The 19,602-nt window shown below is 39.7% G+C and overlaps 1 protein-coding gene across 2 annotated transcripts in view; it reads left to right on the top strand.

Moving 5' to 3' along the window:
* The window catches only part of negr1 (neuronal growth regulator 1), a 124,531-nt gene that overhangs the window by 17,925 nt on the left and 87,004 nt on the right, over positions 1-19,602 (top strand). For both annotated transcript variants that reach the window (XM_062395596.1, XM_062395595.1), the window contains exon 2: positions 18,606-18,844. In XM_062395596.1, coding sequence (XP_062251580.1) covers positions 18,606-18,844 — 239 coding nt within the window. The remainder of the gene's footprint in view (positions 1-18,605; positions 18,845-19,602) is intronic.

The following is a 19,602-nucleotide window of genomic DNA, read 5'->3' as shown; positions in this document are numbered from 1 at the left end:
CTTTCCTGTCAGGAGGTAATACGTTGACGCTGTAGACTATCTCAGCAAAGCCCAGGGAGAAGGAGAAGGAAAAAGTAAGAGAGCAAGATAGAGAGAGCAAGCTGAGATGGGGCCAAAACCGTGTTCAGCTCGTGTTGGTCTCTGCACCTGTATGATGATAGTGTGTTTGTTGGCAAGTGTGTGTGTGGATGTGTGTACCAGCACCCGTATGTGTGTGTGTGTATGTGTGTGTTTGTAAGAAAGAGAGGAAGGGGGAAGGAGTTGACTGACAGCCCTATCTCCAACAACACTGTGGAGCTCCATACATCATTAATCGCTGACAAAAATGAACATTCTGCTTTATCCTTTAAGGGCTAAAAGACCATACTGTCGGCTCACCCGGAATTTAAGCTTATATGTGTCGATGTCTCTTTGTTTGCTTGTGTGTGTGTGTGTGTGTGTGTTTGTGTGTGTGTTTTTGAGTCCACTATACACACTGTCTATAGGTGAAGATTCACTACCAACTTAAGGTTTCTGACCTGTGTGTTCGGTTCAGTGCCATTTTGATGGATGACATGGTTATCAGAATCCCGTCTTCGGGATGGGGGCTGTCCTATGTTGCTGTCAAGGTCAATGGTTACTAGGCTTATAAAGAGTGGCCACATGGTGAGCTTACTGAAACACACCCTATATTTTATGGAACATCAATCATATCAAATGTCAGAAACAGAATGAGCACAGACTTGAACTACGCCCATGAAGAAGCCTCCGAATGAGGAAAATCTGTCCTTAGCAGGGGGAAAATGACTAAAATGTATACCTTATAGGATTTAATGGTGTACATTTTGAATGTTTTGTTGTAACTGTAAAGCTGTTGGGTCTGTATTGTTTTTTTTTATTTTGACATGGACTTGGTATCGAAGTATCGTTCCACGTGACATCCCCACTCTGGGGTCAGTCTGGTGCGCTGTCTTTTAACTGTGAGACCCACGGCAGAGAATACCTCAATTTATGGTGCAGAATTAATGTAACCGATTAACCAATAGTAATAATCGGTTAAAATTCATATTGTCATTTAAACGATTAGTGATGAATATCCCGAACAAGTATCTGTGGTATTTCCCAAATGTTATCACATTGAATTAATTAGTTTATTTATTCAGAATAAATGCATCCCTATGTGTGCAGGTTCAGTTTCAAAAGAGAGGCGTGTGCCAGTCAAACGATTGGCTTGGTTACAGCTTGATTGTGAGTAGAATTTATTCCCTGCTATTAGTCCACAGGGAGCTGATAACAGATTGGCTCTATTACTAAAATAGCCTTCACCGGAAATTAGCATATACCATAGCTTGAAGTGAAAAATACACTTATTTCATTGTGAACAGATCAGTTAGTTGTGAGACCAAAATAGGATCAAGTTGGTAAAATAGAAAATTATGCTTTTTTTCCTCTAAACTTGGACAGATTTTTGGTGATCAAATCTGTCTGTGATATATTTGTGGTCCCACAAACAGAAACATATTAGCAGTTACCAACCATGTGTGAGAGGATTAAAGTATTTTCTATCTATTTTCTGCCTCACTTTGCTTTTTTAATGCCGCTGTGGGCTTCTCACAGACCAGGCTCATGTGTATTTTTTTTTCTGCTAAGTTAGAATTTTCTCAGATAACCTGCTGATTGCAATTTTGGTTGATTGCTTTCTGGAGGAGCTGCTACAGCTACTTTCAATCTCATGGGCCAGTAGGATTACTGCCCATAATTCAGCACTTTCTATTGTTTTCACTGTCAGGCTCTCCTACAAGTGATGGCCCAACCAGGGCAGATGTGCCCATAGCAATCTTAAAGAGTGTTTCATCACTGGCTTGAATTTACAGAAAAATAAAGGTTTATATGAAATATAGATCTTAAGATAATTTTCTCCGCCATGCTCTCACCTCATCAGACACCCTGGCTATAACCTATGCTAACTTTAAACTGTTGTAGGCATACATTGTCTCATCACTGTAGTGATACACATGGTGCAGTATTATGAGCCTATAATGTTTTATTGCTTACCGGTTTGCCTCAGGGTTATCTTTCTCATCTCTGGGATACTAACTGTGGAATATCACACGTGTAAAAGAGGCATCTCTCCCGCAAAGTTTTATAATAATATTTTAAAGATGAACAACAAGCAGGGGCAGCACTGATGCTCCACAGCTTCACAGTTTGAGACTTTTCGGGGTCTTTCTGTGTGGAGAAGCATGTCTGTGTGTTTTCTCAAGGTACCTCCATTTCTGAAGACATTCAGGTTGAGTTGTGAGACTCTCAATTGATTGTAGATGTGAATGTCAGTGTGTATTTTTGTTTGTTTGTGTATGTCGGTCTGGGAAACGCTTCCGGGGTCTACCCCACCTCCCAGCCAATGTCAGCTGGGATTGGCTCCAGCCCCCCACTTCACAGCCCTTAAAGGATAAGCATTGTGGATAATGGATGGATGGATGGATACAAAAAGGAGTGATGATTGAACATATTTGGATTTGATTTAACAGACATCTCTTATGAGAGAATTAAAACACAGTGATTGTTTAGTTAACTACAAAGCTGTAATTAAGAAACACTAGCCGATTGGTTAATGTTTACCACAACTCACTGCACTGCAATTAAGCACATTCTACACAATTAATTGCTACCAGTAATGTTGCCTGGTTGTTCTTAAAAATGTAATTTAAAAGTGGAAAATGACTCAACCTCACAGTGCACATTATATGCTGTAGCTCTGTGCTTAGTGAGCTGGGTCAGATACCTGGGATTCTGCAATCAATACGTGAATGTTTTAAAGATGAGCAGGCTATTTTTGGAAAGCACATATTGGTGTGGGATATGCTGCTTTGTAAAAATGAGAAATGAAGAATTAAAAGCGTGTGTGTTGGCCAGACCTCATACAGATTTGTTATCATATATGTCCTGCTCCGTACCAACAGTGCCCATGGTCCTTGCACCTCTAGACACTGTCACCGGAAAGACATCTGTGCTGTTAAGTACTTGGCTCATTCACAACGTAATCAAACCCCCGGATGATGGAAGCAAAAAAGGAAAGAGAGCTCTGCTCAGCCATGCTATGCTAAGCTGTGTTTAAAAATAGATTCCATTAAGCCCAGATTTTCACGCTGTTGATATGATTTGCCTCCAAATGTATGGGGCAAGTGCTTGCAAGAACTACTGCTAAATATTTTCTCCAATGAAGGACACTAGCTGGATGGCCTTCAGGCTATGAAGACACACTCCCTCCCTGATGTTTATAGTAGAATGAATAATGCACAGGAGTTCGATCATGATTTAGCATTTATGTTGTGAGAATTATATTTAGAAATTATGGAATAAATGCCTCCCATCCATCTCAAGGTGTCCAAGGCCCAAATTAAGAACAGCAAAGCATGCTCTCCCATAAAATAGAAAACATGTCAATGGAAAAACCCATTACAATTGCCCTCAGGCACTTTCCAATTTAACACGCTTCCCTTTAAATGAGTTATTCAGTAAACCTTGCGGCCATCTTCAACTAATTGCATGTTTCATAAACTGATAAGGAAAAATCACACAGATCACAGGCTGTAGCCCATACGTCTTATTTAGATTCACGCACTTCTATAACCATCCAATTTAGGAGCTTAGCTTACTTTACTTCTTATCAGCCATTTTACCCTCAGCTGAAATTACTCTGTAAACTTGGGAGGGCTAGATTTGGTGTATAAAACCCACTTCAGTGCTGTGATCCCAGTCATATGCATGATGAACAGCAATAAGCCTGAATCACAAAATCAGTTTAGTGTTACACTGTCTCTTGTCAGTGTTTGATGAGGTGAGTTTGTTATGTCTTGTGCACAATCATCAGTCCATCCCTTCAAACCCTGCAGAGTGCAAGTGTTGTGTGTTTGTGTGCATGTTCATTTGCCATTGGCTCATTTGAATGTGTGCTTTGTCAGTAATGAGCAGCCAGAGCTGGTGAGGCATAATAATACCCAAGCAAGGGATGAGATGGATTCTATGCCGGGTGTTTCTCTTTCTACCATTATTATTCCGGTTTCCAAGATGCCAAAATCCCGGATGCTGCAGCAATTTACATGGAATTAATGAACCTGTTCGCTTAGACATGCATTCTCTTGCTATTTCGCAGTACTACTGGCAAACTTTCGAGAATAATCAGGCTCCAATCCGTCATTTAATAGGCTTTAAATAACAACATTGTGGTGATTAATATGTTTTTCTGCCAATCTGGTTCTGCTTTTGGAGCTGGTCCATTGCCCCTGAACATATTTCAGTTACATATTGCAGTTGATTGGATATGGAGAGCAAGAGGAGACATTTCTCCAGAATTTTTGATTGGTTTTGTCATTAAGGGGATTAGGGGGAAGAATAACAACTGATTAGGACTCTGGAAGGTTATTGAATTAACAACATTTTGATATGTGTGCTGCTGTTTTGCTTTTTGTGTTAGAAGTTAGAAGATTATTGTCAATAATGCAAAACTTATTCTTTAATTTGGTTTCTTACTCATTGCCAATTATGTTTTTTTCTAAGTCCAGACAGTTGTTCTGGTTCTCAGAACGTTTCCAGACAATAAGAACAATTTCGTGTGCAGCACAACAGTACCCTCATTTAGCTCCAACTAATTATGCTTAACAAGGCCATTTCATAACAGGCAACTATAATAAAAACGACAATGGAGGTTTTGGGTAATGCACATGCCCTTATGCAAAATGCAATTATGTGATTAAGACTGATGAAACTTCCTGTCAAGCAATTGCAACCATCACTGTCTCTAACACCATTCTTAAAGCCCTTATCTTATTTTTAAGTCAACTTTTCTTTACAATGGATGCAGAAATATTTAGTGGAACGAATGGGAGACCATTAACATAAACCAACACATCCTTTTTCACTGTTATTGCATTAACCTGCAACTTCATCTGGTTTGTGTGTTAGGATTCAGAACAAAGCAGGATGTTAAGTCAGATTTTGGTTAATTGATCAATTGTATGCATGGAAAGAGGTGTAATGTATTATGCTGCTATACTACTATAGAGGGCTGTGTTGCTGGTGCTAGTGTAATAAGCTGCAGCCACGGAACAATCAATTAATGATCACTCATGTTAACAATCCTTTAATTATCACATTCACCATTGCGAAAACACCAAACCGAGGTAATATGGTGCGTTATCACCGCGTCACAAAATAATTCATACTGTCAGAGCACTACCACTATACTGTCAACATTCTTCCACCATGGTTGTTATACGTTAGATAAGGGTGAATAGCCTCCGTGAGACAGAAAAGGCACACCTCACATTGTACTTGTGTCGTCTTGTCAAATCAAGAAACAGAACATAAATGGAGAGCGATGCCTGCGAGCATGTTCAGGCATTCAACTCGAGTTGCTCTGTTCCAATCATGTGACATACATCATGTGACGTACCTCACTCGCCACAATCATGTTTGATACACACCCACCTTATTAGGTGGTCTATTTAAGCAGAGAGAAATTCCAATCATTCTCTCTGCTTGCCCAACTGCAGCATAACTATTTCTGCCAGTTGCTTCAGCCCCTCCACCACCCCAGCATCCACCTGTAGGCTCCGTTAATCAATTAAATGTATGTGTATATATGTGCAAATTACCACTCAAATGTGATCACATGCATGAGTAACTCACTTCATAAATGAGGTTAGTTTAGGGTACCCATGCTTTGTCAATCCTTGAGGCCCCACTGGTATAATTGATGAAGAGGAGGAACAAATCTGAAAAATGGTTGGATTTTGTTGGAAAGTTTCAGATTCTTGGTCTACGTGGTGCACAGTTACCCACCTCTGCTTTTCGAAGTTAATTTAAAGTAAACCAGGAGAAAAAGAGAGGAACTTAAAAAGTGTAATTCTGTAACTCTATTCATCATTTACCTCAAATTGTTTGGTTCAGCTCCCTGGCACGTACCGGCCAGAGCTTTGGATTGTTTAACTGCCTCTCTTAAACTGTATACCAGTGTTGACACCCCTGGAGGAATTGGATTGTTTTTCACCCTGTTGACCACTACTCCTCTGAGTTAAGTGCAGCAGGCTCAGAGTCGAGGTACAGAGCGGTAAATAAGTGCCTCTCCAACCCATGTTGTGCCCCCTGTTGGCTGTCATCAGGAAGTAATGTTTAGACCCTTAGTTTCCTTACTCTTTTTTGACTCACTTACTCCTTTCACCGTGTCACATCAATCCCCCCCCCCCCCCAAACACACACACACACTCTAGAGGTATATTGATATCTTTAATTGCTATAATCATATTTTACCATTACTGATGTCTTCTTATGGACACCTTACAGTGATTAAAGCAATCTCAGAGAGTATTTGCTCTAATAATAAAATGACTTACTCAAATCACTGTTATGAATCAGAGGGCCTGTTCGGAGGATGGACCTTAAGCTGAGTGTAATCCTTGCCAAATGAACTGGCGATTAGATTAACTAAGGACTTTTTGGTCCCTGCCAACACACAGACTCTGCATTTTAAGCAGAGGAGCATTCATTGAATTTCCGCATTCATCCAGCCTTCTGTCGCCTCCTCCCATGCACAGGCTTCCATGCATGCATATGCACACACAATGGAAAAATATGATGTTTGTTGTCTATTCTACAACCCAGTTCTTTCACCCAATCTCTAAACTCAGAGGGGGGAATGGTGCGTGTACTGCATGTGTAACACTGCAAGGCAGATAGAAAAGGGACAGTCCCTAAAGCATGCACGTAAGCACAAATAGGCCATGCAGAATGTGACTATGCCCAAAGGGGCCTCTCTTCTACTCGATGTATTTATTCCAATATTTGCAGATGTCTGAAACCAGTTAAGTGCTGTGGCAATTGCTTATTTCCCTTTGTCAGAATGATGAATGTGGTTTCACCTATCGGACTGTGCAGGGGTTCCAATGTCCTGTGACAATGAAGGATTGTCCATTTGTGCCATGGACAGAACACATCAAAAAAGGGTGGATAAAGCCCTGCAGGAAAGCAATAACAAACACCCCCTTGTTACTCTCATTGTTTATGACAGAGACTCGGAAGCATGGCATTTTCCGTGTCATGTGCATTAATTGAAGATGAACATGACACCACCTAACATAAGAACTGATAGGCACACACATGTTTTATCATCAACATTTATTTATTGTGAGTTATGTCAACAGGCTGTGTAGCAAATAACTGATACATATATATGAATATAAAACATTAGTGTTGTAATCAAAAGCATTTTAGAAGCTAAGGCAGATTGTTCTGACAGAGCATAAAATCTAAGCATAGATTTTTTTCCCAACAACTCGGATTACCTGGAATTTTCAGACTGTTTAATATTTCTTTCCTTCCTGAAGTCATTGAACAGTATAAATATTTTTTTTTGCCAGTGTTCTCTTATGTGGCATTCAAATGATGACAAATGTTGGCGTTTGCGTGTGTGTTAAAACAACTAGTCAAGATGCCAGAGCTGGCTTGTTGGCTTCACCAGTGGATGTAGTGATTTCTGGAAAACTGCTCACCCACCATGATCCACTAGGAGGTACATTGACACACTATTCAGTTGTCACATCAACTTTACCCTGATCAGTCTTCCCTCAATTCAGTGTCAGATTCATCCAGCAACTGTCACCAACTGTGAAGTGTAGCCACAGAAGGAGGCAGCACTGACAGTACATCATATTGGCATTGTCACTTATTTTTAAATTTAGCAGGAATCTTGTTCAGCATTTAAAAGATACATCTGGCTATATTTGACTTCACTGCTATCCGAAAATTATTCTGCAGTCTATGCACATCCTCAAATTGGAGGTCAGGTAAAAACTGTGTGTTGATTTGAGCTTTTTGATTTAGTCAAAAAAATGTAAAGATTTCCAGACAGCATGTCAGTGGAATTACTTACAGACACTTGTGGATGAAGGGATAAAATAGATCAATCCGTAATTTGTTCCAGCTGTCCTCCCTTGACTGTAAGAAAGATACTTTCAGGACAAGGTTGAAAAATTAAACTTTTGATTACTTTTTTCATGTAGAGTGAGAAGCAGATAAGAGAAAAGAGTAAAAGTGAGGAAGTCGTCACTTGTACAAATGATCCATACATAGAGTTTGTTTGTGTAGAGATACCCTTATTAACTGTATTGAAATTCAATAATATGCTAATTGAACATTTTTGAGTGAAAATGGGGAGATAATTAATTGCATTGACATATGAAATAAACAAAAGAGTCCTCAGACTCTAGACATTGTATGAACATGTTTGTTTAAAGTTGGTCAGATTTAATTTGGCATTTAAGCTCTGATATCGAGCACAGTGCACTCATCTGTAAACCCTCATGATCCCAGGCCGGCAGGCGGTGAGGGACTCTACCCCACATTCAGTTTTGACCTATTCCTCTGACTCCACTTCCCTTTGTCTCCCAGGCGCACTGCCAAGCCAGACCTGTCACTTGGGCGGAGGTATGGGTAGCTGTTCGGAAGCGGAATAGCCGAAACATACGCACACAAGGATAAAAGGATTCACCTCACACACACACTTCAAAGCCCAAACAATAAGGTAGAGGAGGGCACCGGAATAAGTATCAGCCCGTCTAGAAAAAACAGTGAGACATTGATCAGAGATCAGTGTTTCCCATTAATTACCTAAATTGTGGCACCCCACCATCGTCTAATTTGTCCCACCACAGTTTTTCTTTTTACACTTTTCATAACAAAATTAAGAATTTAATTTGATGTTTTGTGCTATTGCTTCATAGGCGAATTCCTGAATCTTCGAAAACATCCATCAAATCTCAGATTGAATCAAATTTCCGTTTTCTTTTTTTCTATTATTTTTTCTTTGAAGTGTCCACTGTTACTTGTCTTAGTAGTCATCTCGTTGTCACCTCAATAAATCATAATACCCCTAAAAGCAGCTGCATGTTGACCCACTTTGTAGGCCAAAAGCTACAGTTGTCATTTGTAATTGATGGAAATGTCTTCAGCTGTCATCATGAATTGAGGACTATAATGGGTCTTTACAGCGTTACTATATGTTCCAATGTGTGTCTTCTAAGTGATAAATGTGCGAGCTAGAGAGTGACGACTGAGACACAGGAGCGAAAGGGAAAGGTTGAGGGAGAGAACGGGGGATTAGGATGACCTGGGCACAGATGGCTGTGGGAGGCAGATGTCCCTGCTAGGCTGTTCAGCACAGTCACTGCCAGCTCAGAAACTGTAACACAAGTAAGCAGAGCAAATAGGCTACCGCAGAACGGGTGGCTAGATTCGAGAAAGCAGATGCTAAAAGTTGCGTTCATGCTAGCAAATGTCACCAGAACCAGTGCGGAAAAACTGCAAGAAATGCATGAAAACTGCAACAAACAATCACAGAAACAGGGCGGATGCAGTAGACTTGACTAAATGTTAATATTTGTCAGGATTACACTATAGACATTCTTGCATTATGATGTCGTACAGGACCATACATAAAAGCAGAAAATAGAAAAATTATATATCATTAAAATGTTACCAAAATTGTATCTATTTGTGATTTATGACCCTAACCCTAACCCTTTTTACACAAAAATCAACTAACAAGTAACTGTCAAAAAAAAAAGTTTCAGATGTAAGAAGAAGCCTTGATGAATGGCCCCATCCATGATGGAGTGATACGTGTTTTTCTCCACACATTATAACACATATGAAATTAACTGAAGCATTATTTACAGGTTCCCAAGCCGAAGACAATGTTACAGCACCCTGAAATCTGTACTTGTGGGGGTTTGCCCATCACCCAGTGTTTGCATCAGTTTGATGTCTGGTTCTTTAATACACAGCAGAAATGCCATTATTTCCCATATTGGTATTCTGCTCTCCTTCCCATCTTTCATGTAATCCCAGCTCTCTGCTTTCCATAGGAGAGGAATTACACAGACATGTATTCACATTGAATGTCAAATGCCAGTCATTCATTAGAAGCTCACAATTGGTGCATTTATAAAACATTGCAGAAACGTGCAGCTGTAAATGCCTCTCATTGTTTATGTGAACAGCAGCTACGTTTCAAGGATGACGCCAAAGTGCCCGTTTTTTTTTTTTTAACAACTTACTTGCAAATTAGTTGCAAAATTGTCAGTCCCTCTTTGTGCTGGAGCCACAGGGAGGTGGCAGTGTGCGGTGTTGAGTTATCGGTTTTGAAGGACAGGGTAATTTGATTCAAGAGATTCATTGTCGGTGATATCTGCATCCACAAGCAATTACAATCACCTAGCAGGTACCTAAATGGGCAAAGCAGTGCCTTTCATTTAGTTTGTCTGTAGCCTTCGATCATATAAGCGATATACTGACCAAATTCTCGAGCTCTCCACCTGGAGTCTTTAAAGGCATAACCATGCAGGATTTGTCGTTTGCTAGCGTTTGGCCTTCCAAGAGGGAGAGGGAGAGGGAGAGGGAGAGGGAGACAGTGATGTAATTTGATACTTTTAAAGCTGTTCAGTGGCTTTTTGTATCACACAACCCTCTCATGGCTGCAGACTACATACTCACTGCCCAAATGCTCTACCTCTAATGGGACAAATGGGATTCTAACCAATCAATTATGGTTTTAATGAGGAACTTCTTTAGTTACTTTAACACTAACAGTCCCTCCCTGCCCATGACCTTGTAACACACATTCAGAGCCGGACGATAAGTGATCATTTAAAGGAATTACTTTAGTATAAGTAATAACAAGGTTTTTGAGAATTCCGCCTAGTATAATTGCAAAGCTTTGAAAAAATTACAAGGTTAAAGTACAGTTATAGCATTGGTATATAGGGGAGAGCGTGGCCTAGGGGATAGAGCGGGTGTTCTGCAACAAGAAGGTTGCCAGTTCGAATCCCACTCTTTCCCATCTGCATGCCTAAGGGTCCTTGGCAAGATACTGAATCCCTAAATGGCCCCTCATAAAATGTTGAGTGTTCTAAAAATGTAAGTCGCTTTGGATAAAAGCGTCAGCTAAATGACATGTAATGTAATGTATTTCTTTAAATTTCAACAGCTCTCCTTTCCATTCAAGGAGTGTCTTCCTCTGCAAAAGAGAAGGCTAACATCACTGAAAGATGGATGATAGTAGAGAACATTGTTGAAGGCCATCAATACTCATTCCTGGCTCATCTGCTTGGATATTGAGTACATATAATGGATCACATCGCCTTGCTCACTCTCACCTGGAAGCAGAATTACTGTGGGTCAGATTACTTTTTAACCGTTTGAAGTGTATTGTGCTGCTCACAAAGGCAAACTGTGCCTGCTTTTCACTGGGGGACACCAGGAGAAAACTAAAAGAGCTGACGTGACTTGAAATGTGTCTTTGGCCTGCAGGGTGCTTCAGTTTCAGGAAAGAAATACTGACCCATTCATCGTCTGAGTGTTTATCACTGTGAATCAATGCTGCTGGAAGTTGAAATGAGAACCCTTGACCAATAAATCTGTTTGGGTGGTGCTCTAGTCTTTAGTTTTGACTTTTTTTTAACTACCTTAATGTAGAAGTGGGGAAGTTGGACTATTTATTTTTCCTTCTTGGTTTGATTTTTTCGAATAGTAATAAACACGGTTCGGTATCAGTCTAGTCCCAAATTAACTGTAGAGAGGTATGTTTGTGCTGGGAGCATGATTTCACCTTGATCCTACCCATTTACCTTTTGTACTATGTAAGTTTGAGTTAAGCATTTTCCTTCGGACAGTTGGACTGGGTCAGAGTAAGTTAACTTCAGCAGCTTACATAGTAGGAGTCGTAGCAACTAGCTAGGTGCCATCTTGCTGTATTTATTTTCTTGCGTCTGATCCCATGCCACGTAATGCACTAGTTGTTTGGGTAATTAGCAGCAAATTCAGCATGCCCTGGCATTTAGTTAGTATGTTGGGTACGTGCCATTCTGGCTAATAAATCAAATTACTGCTCGAAAGAAACATCTCAAGATCACCCGCCGCTCTTGACAAGTTGATCCAGCTAAGTAATAATATAAAATATGTCTGAAACACTAAAACTTGCATAAAAAGCCTGGTGGAAAGTCAGAAAGTCAATGTTTCACTGTTTTATTAAGATTACTTATAGGTGCCTGCAGAGCCATGTGTACAATGCCTGTTCTCTCAGCTTGTTACACAGACAGATGGTCTGTTTGTGCACTTCACTTCATGCATGGAGAGATCAGTTTTTTTTATGGAGAGAGGCGTCCTTTCTTACTACATGGAATATCCACCATTTCCATAGAAATCCACCAAGGTTCTTGTTAGCACACCCAGTTTAATGGGCAATGGAACTCTAATTGGCTAGTTGCATGCTACAGCCAAACTACACTTATAATTAATTAAGATTATTAAGTACAACCCCTTTGAACCATGTGCCTGAGGCACAAAACTTGCAAAAGTGGCTTTGGACATCCCTAAAATATGTCTCCTTCATGAACTAATGGCCATGCACTTAGATTGTTCAAAAGCTTAGTCTCTCATCCTGGCTGGTGCTTATAGTAGTTTATGTTTCATAATATAGAAGCTGTAAAATATATCTAATAAATGTTATCAGAATGAGTATAAAGACTGAGTTAAGTTGTAATGGAACATGAAAAAAAGAAGCAAAATAAACAAATCCTCCAACAGAAGAATTGGTTAGCTTTACTTCCTTTAAGAAAGTGTGGCGTTTAGGAATGAGAGTCCACCATGTGTAATAATTCTAAGTTACTAGGTCTGAAGCTATCTTAACATAGTGATTTTGACTCAATGGGGCTGAATTTCTGCTCAATTGTTGTGTTCAGTTAAGTGCTATCTGACAGTCATATTGAAGAACTGTAGAGTTTGCCTTAGGAAAAAGCTTCCCAGTCGATACCCTATTTGTTTAATAGATAATGGCTCAGTAGACTGCTTAAATGTGTTTGATCATGCTTCTCCTACCTTTTACTGGATGTGACATTAAACAGTATCTGGATGTGTAGTCGAGTCTTGATGTTAAAGTTACACCAACAGCACATTCAAATGTTTATCAGGAGGAATTGTCGGAAGTAGTAAGACATCGACCCATTATACTTCAGTAATTGCTACTCTCTTGACTCAGAATTGTGGCACTTAACCTTCATTCAACCACTAACTTCTTAGTTGCATTCATTTTTATTTGGTTGAAGTTGAATTCACTCAGTGAGAAGATTAGTGATGACGTAAATTAAGCAGCTTTTGAAATACTGCATATGTGAGGGACAGAAAAAAGAATCTAAAGAGCAAACATAGCCCGGCGTCCACTGCTCACACATGAGCCATCACTTGGTCTTAGTTACATATGTAGGACTGCTTTGACTCAGCTGCTTTCCGCATGTGAAACAAGTCAAAACCATTCAACCAGAGCCTTCTGTGCCCAGTAACATTTGTTTGCAGAGGCAGGGTGGAGGGAAAGTGCACCTTAAGGGGACCCGGAGCTGGAGGGGACAAGGTGATGCTGTACGGGGTTTGTTGTCGTAAGTACTGTGGTAACAAGAGAGGGTTGGCATTGATTTTTATATGGAGTCAGAGGTCTGACAATCTTTGCTGCTTCCTCAGTCGAAGACTCCATCTCACTGTCAATTCCGATAAATTACCTCAAAGTCTCCTCACTTGAAGAGAGATTTAGAATTTTCTAATGGCTTTGAGAGGGTTTTTATACAGTTCTGTGTCTGTGTTGTTAGGTGTTGGTTTCAGCATTGGGTCTGTGTGGATTATAGTTAGCAGGCTTCAGATGTGTCCCACTGGCCACAGTTGACAGGATTATTTTAGGGATTAAGAGCCTTGTGCTCTGTACCTTGGTTTCACATCACAACAGTGTGTCCTCATTCTCCCTCAATCGCTGCAACAACTCAGCACCACACCCCTGAAATACCCAACCTGCAGCAACAAACCCACACCTATACGCTCACAGAAAAAGAGACCAACTCCACTACAAAGAGAAAATATGATGGATTGATTGGGCATGTGTGGAAAACTGTATGCTCAAATTATCAATATTCATGATGTGCATGTTTTTGTTATATTTATAGAAAATGTACATAATTTACCATTTGTTAAGAATCCCAAATATAGAAGATATTCAGTTTGGTTATGAATAACATCTTAAAGCAGCAACTCCTCACAATTAAGAAGTAACTTAAGAAGATCCTTACCAGTTTTTGATTGTGAACTATTTGACTTCACAGCAGAAAGGTCTTTCACACCATGTCTGTGCATCAACATCCAGTCTGTTAGTGTGAAATGCATTTTCTCATTTAAAGATTCATTCACAGCTGAGCTCTGTTGAAGGCTGTGAGTTGTAAGGTTGTAATACAAACAGTGCAGGTACAGTCATCACAGCATCTCTCTCTTTCACGTGTGAAGCGGATAAAATGGAATTAAACTGTCCCTGACTTCATAATTTAAGGGTTCTGCTCATGCATTTTTATGGCTGTATCACACGCTCACATTATGCTCTTGAAAACACTTATTTTATTCATGCGGGTTAAGTGGCTGCCGCTATTAGCAGAAACACAAAAGCATTGTCTTTAAGCAGATGTTCCACTACAGTGATGCAGTGCACCACTGATATTGTGACTGGCTTCAGTTTAAAACGGACTGATGAGCGAAATATGCCAGATGGTCTCCTCATTGTTCGAAGTTTCATTTGCACTTCAGTGATTAAGTGTCATTCAAAGTGTCTGTAGTGATGCACTCTTGACAGTTTTGATAGATTTGTGTTGTTGAGTGTTTGTCATTTTGAATGATCATATGTTTAAGACAAGATGTGATTGAAATCAGATTTTTCTTTTACCTTTCTTATACAACAATGAGAGGCACCTTGTGGTATTCTTTGTCTTTGGCTATGTAGCAATTTCGATACCTCATCCTTCAGAGGACCCTGTAGAAATGGAAGGCATCCCTTACCATCTTCGTTAGCTACTTTGAACACTCACTGCAGCCCAGTAACTCGCATAACTAACTCATTAGCTTTGTCACTTGCACGGAATGATTCCTGGAATACGTTGAACTGAGAAGGATCCCGCCTTTGCAATTCTAGTTGCTTAGAACTAGTAAATATATATTTGTTTGTTAGCAATTTCAAGAAAGATACTGGAATTAGTAGATTAATTGAGTCTTTGATCAAGACAAAACAAATTAGCAAATGTTTCAATGATTTCTTTAATCAATATTTAAAATCTATTACTACAGTTAATGTATTATTTGAGAGTTTGTACAGAACAAAACACAATTGATTACAGTACTGCCACTTAATAGTCAATGGTAATTTGATGAACTTTTTAATTGATATTTTAAAGACTTAACTGTTATTCAGTTTTCGGCTGTTTACCACTCAAGGTTATATGTAATTAAAAACAATTGGTTTTAAATGTAGAGCGGTAAAAGGGAGGGTCTTATTTAACAAATGGCTTTTTATAAAAATGGACCAAAAAGAGAACATTTGATCTGCTGTTTTCTTAGGAGAGAATATGTAGGTTGTGATGCATGACGTCGACCTGTTTCTCTTTTAAAGAGTTAGGACAAACAACAGATAGAAGTCAGCTGACATGGGGTCTGAATGGCTTAAGGTTTAAACATCCTGTGCGGTTCTTATATAACTGGTACATAACAACATATCTCTAATTATATACATTTTTTCCAGCCAAATGTAAAGAAAGAAGGGCTGAATGTTGTCAACTGCTAGACTGTGAGAGATTGAAATACTTTTATAAGAGGACATTAATTGAGTTGGTGCCAGGAAGATTATTTGCAGTTGAGGAACCCAGAAAGCAGTGATAAAGCCAATCTGGGTCAGAATGATGCCCAGTGTTAATTATGGCATCTGATCAAAGAGCTTGAATGGATTGCAATCTGCTTCTCTTACCAGCTGCCACACTGTAATTAGTGGTTTGTCATCATTCTCCAATGATGTGAGGTGCTCGAAACACCAGCTTATCACTTCCTTTTTTTGAAAATTGTGCATAATCACTGGGGTTTGAATGAACTCTTGTTATTTCTGAGCGAAAATCTTAAAACAAATAAAAGCTTGTAATGAGTCTGGTACCTCACACTCTCTTGTCATAAGCAGGGATAAATAAAAGTATCAATTAGAACCTGTTTTAGGTCTCTAAGCTGCAAAGTGTGTGGAGCAATTACCTGAGCTTTGTATGAAGAGTTTGTATCGTGGTGGGATACTGGAGAGAAGGGACCTGATTAAAGCAAAGGCCATTCTAGATGTTAGGTGCTATTATGAGTGCGGGAACAAACAATAGCAATGTGGCAGCAGACAGTATGATCTGGCAGACAACTCCACTTTGCTGTCGTTCTCATTTAATACACACCTTTGACTGGTAAAAACAATCAGCTTAAGAAATTATTACAAAAGAGATTTTGATTTACCTGACTCGTAGATGGAGCGCTTGGATCAGTTCGAAACTCGACACCAGACTCAACACCAAAGTGTATCAAAAGTTTAGTTAAATCTATTGGGGATGTATCCTCAGGAAGATTTAGGCAACTAACGATCACTGCAATTTCATCTCAATACTGTTTACTATACAATACTGAGTCTGCTGCTCTCAATTAAATTGTATCATATTACATTCAGTGACTTGGCCTCACTGCTGCATAAACCCACGTCAGATACTCGCCAGACTTGTGATGATCAGTACCCTTGCACTTCTTATTCGACAGCAGCAAAGAAAGCAAACAACACCTGAGAGAGTTCGCCAATATGAAGTCGGCCTGTTGTGACACATGGCTTTGTGAGGAGGTTTATAAATACAGGCATCGGTATGGCACCATGGTGTGAGATTACAAAGACAGTGAGATAACAATAATCATTTCAGGAGCGAGATTGCAAAGACACTCAGCGGTGATAAGCAAACTGCAAAAACAGTGAAAGAACATCATGCACCGGTTCAAGATCAAGATGAAGAAAAATGTCAAGAGTCTGAGTAAAGATCCAGGCAGGCCAAAGTATCCTTACAGCCATACTTCTGGTGCTTTGCCAAAGTGCAACTTCAGCCAATATTTACCCTTGGAAGGTGGCTTCTAAAAGTTTGTAGCTTCCTTCTTCACAGATAACAGCAGTATGAGTGTTTTGAATAAACTAATAATCAACAGACCGCAGAGATGCTACATGTTTGTTTGAGAATTCCTGGAACCTCATCTCAACTGAAGTACATTGTAAGTGCCATGTATTCGGACTCGATGTAATCTGAAGGATAAACTTCTTAAAAGACCCTTTTAATCCTACGTGGATCGAATGTTTGATCCTGAAAGGCCCATTTTTGGTGACAAAATAGAAAAAAATCAATAGCAACTACAATGGTAAACATGTTTGTTTGGTTAAATTGCTTTGCAAAGCTTTAATGAAAAAATATACAGCAAATTGTGGACAAGTTGATCACATCAGTGGTTGTGTGTGGCACTTGGTTGCATTAATGTTAAGGCCTCAAACTGGCCCACTCTGCCCTTTAATTCTCTAGATTCACCAATGTTTAGAAATAAAGACAAGTAACCTTTGCCCTTATATTATTTATTTAAGTACTTTTACATTTTGTTGACAAAAACAGAAAAGGAGGGAAACCTGTCTTTAGGCTCCTTCAGTAAATCTTGCCTTAGGGCCAGGAACACCGGGGCTCAGGTCATCAATGGGCTAAATAACTGACAGCGCTATGTGGACCTTCCAAAGTACCAAGACTTCTCACTTGTGGTTTTATTACTATCCACTAAACACATTGTTGGCCACTTATTTGTTATAAGTCCTCAATGGCAGTACCTTCTCCTAGGGAGACCGGTCTGGGCTGTGCCATTGTCCTCAACCAGCCTTCCTGACAGACACTTTCTTGGCATTGAGGGTAAAGAGCTTTGTGGTTAGTGCCAAACTGATTTCCTCGGTGGCTCTTCTACTGGTGCTGGCTGTCTGCATGGCGTGTCGACCGCAGCTTCAGAGCCAACTTGATTGCCTCTCTTCCTGCTCATTATTACAGTATTTGTCACACAATATGACATGATTTCTTTAATCCCAACACTGCTGGAATGATGAGCCGAACAGCGGGTGACCATAGCCTCATCATACACAATTTATTGACCATTTGAACGTACATAAAGTTATCTTACAAAAGAAAATTGTGTTGCCCTCCAATAATGGCCAAACGTGAATCATCACTACTGGGTTGTGTGATTATTGATGCCTTGACTGAAAGTTCATGCATGAATTAAGGCATTAATGATCACATGGAAAAGCTATTTGTAGATACAAATGGTAAATGTGAGGTACAAAGGAAATAAAAAAAAAGTCGACCAAAAAAGTAGTTTTTACCATATTTTTTCATTCAGCCTGGAGGAACCTATGCTGTGTTTCTTCTATTTGCAACTTTGGTTTGATGGATCCATTGTTTTTTCAGAGCATATTTAACTTGAAAATCCACTAACTCCACTGTACGTTCTTAAACTTTGTAATAAAACCCAAAGGAGACACACATATACCTGATAGCCACATCACAGCTGCCTTAGATGCAGATACAAAAATGTTTAGACTCCACATGAAGAATTATATTAATTTTTTTTTTTTATTCAGACAACAACCTTTTCTCCAGATCTAACCAAGGTCTCTCCTGCCATTCTAGGTGCTACTTGTTGGATGGAATCTCTAAAGGAGCCTGGCTGAACCGCTCAAGCATCATATTTGCAGGGAATGACAAGTGGTCTGTGGACCCACGAGTGTCCATCGTGTCCAGTGTGGGCGACAAACATGAGTACAGCCTTCAAATACAGAGAGTGGATGTAACTGACGACGGCCAGTACACATGCTCTATTCAGAGTGAGCGCAACCCACGGCCAAAGCTCCTCAACCTCATTGTAAAAGGTGAGTGTTGGTAATCCTTGCTCTTTTCTACATGCATGTGTAAGTCCTTAAATTAACTGTCAGGACTTACTCCCTTTCCATTAGCTTTTTATGGCTTCCACTTGTGCCTGCATATGATTCATCGGTTGAATTTTAAAAGAATAATTACTGCTTATTTTTCCGTATCTTTTGCCCTCCCCTGCTTTTATTCATAACATCATGTTTGTTAGTCATTACAAGGATCATTTAGCGCAACAAATGTCCATAACAAATGCGACAGTATTCTTGTGTGGCCCGTGTACCTCATGGTCACAGGTGTTTCTGGCACCATCTGTGCTGTAGAAAAGTCTACGCTCTCTTTTATTGTGAATAACAACAAGAGCTCGAGACTGTTTACCTTGTGAAAAAAAAATAAGATAAAGTCTCTTCAGTAAAGAAATGCCTTCAGTGGAGGTAAAGGGACTTTGTAAGGTACTTTTTTTGTGCCTACAGGCTATGAAACACAAAGCAGCAGACTGCTGGTTTGAATGACTGCAGGCAGACTATATAGCTTTAATCAAGCCTGCCTGGGTTTAGTCAGAGCAGTTTACAAAATAAGATGTGATGCTCAGAACTGTAAGCTGTATTTCTCATTTCATTGACATGATATATGCACAGTGCTACTACTACTCTAGTTAACCGCTGTTAAGACTTTAAATTTCTGCCTATAACCTAAAATGAAAGTACAGTTCTCGAAGCGTGGTCCAGATAAGGACACGTTTTGAGTGTCGGACAAGGTC

This window comes from Platichthys flesus, chromosome 9 (assembly GCF_949316205.1).
Source record: "Platichthys flesus chromosome 9, fPlaFle2.1, whole genome shotgun sequence".
Taxonomy (NCBI): domain Eukaryota; kingdom Metazoa; phylum Chordata; class Actinopteri; order Pleuronectiformes; family Pleuronectidae; genus Platichthys; species Platichthys flesus.
The sequence above is the reverse complement of the archived record's forward strand: the minus strand, read 5'-3'. Positions and strand labels throughout refer to the sequence as shown.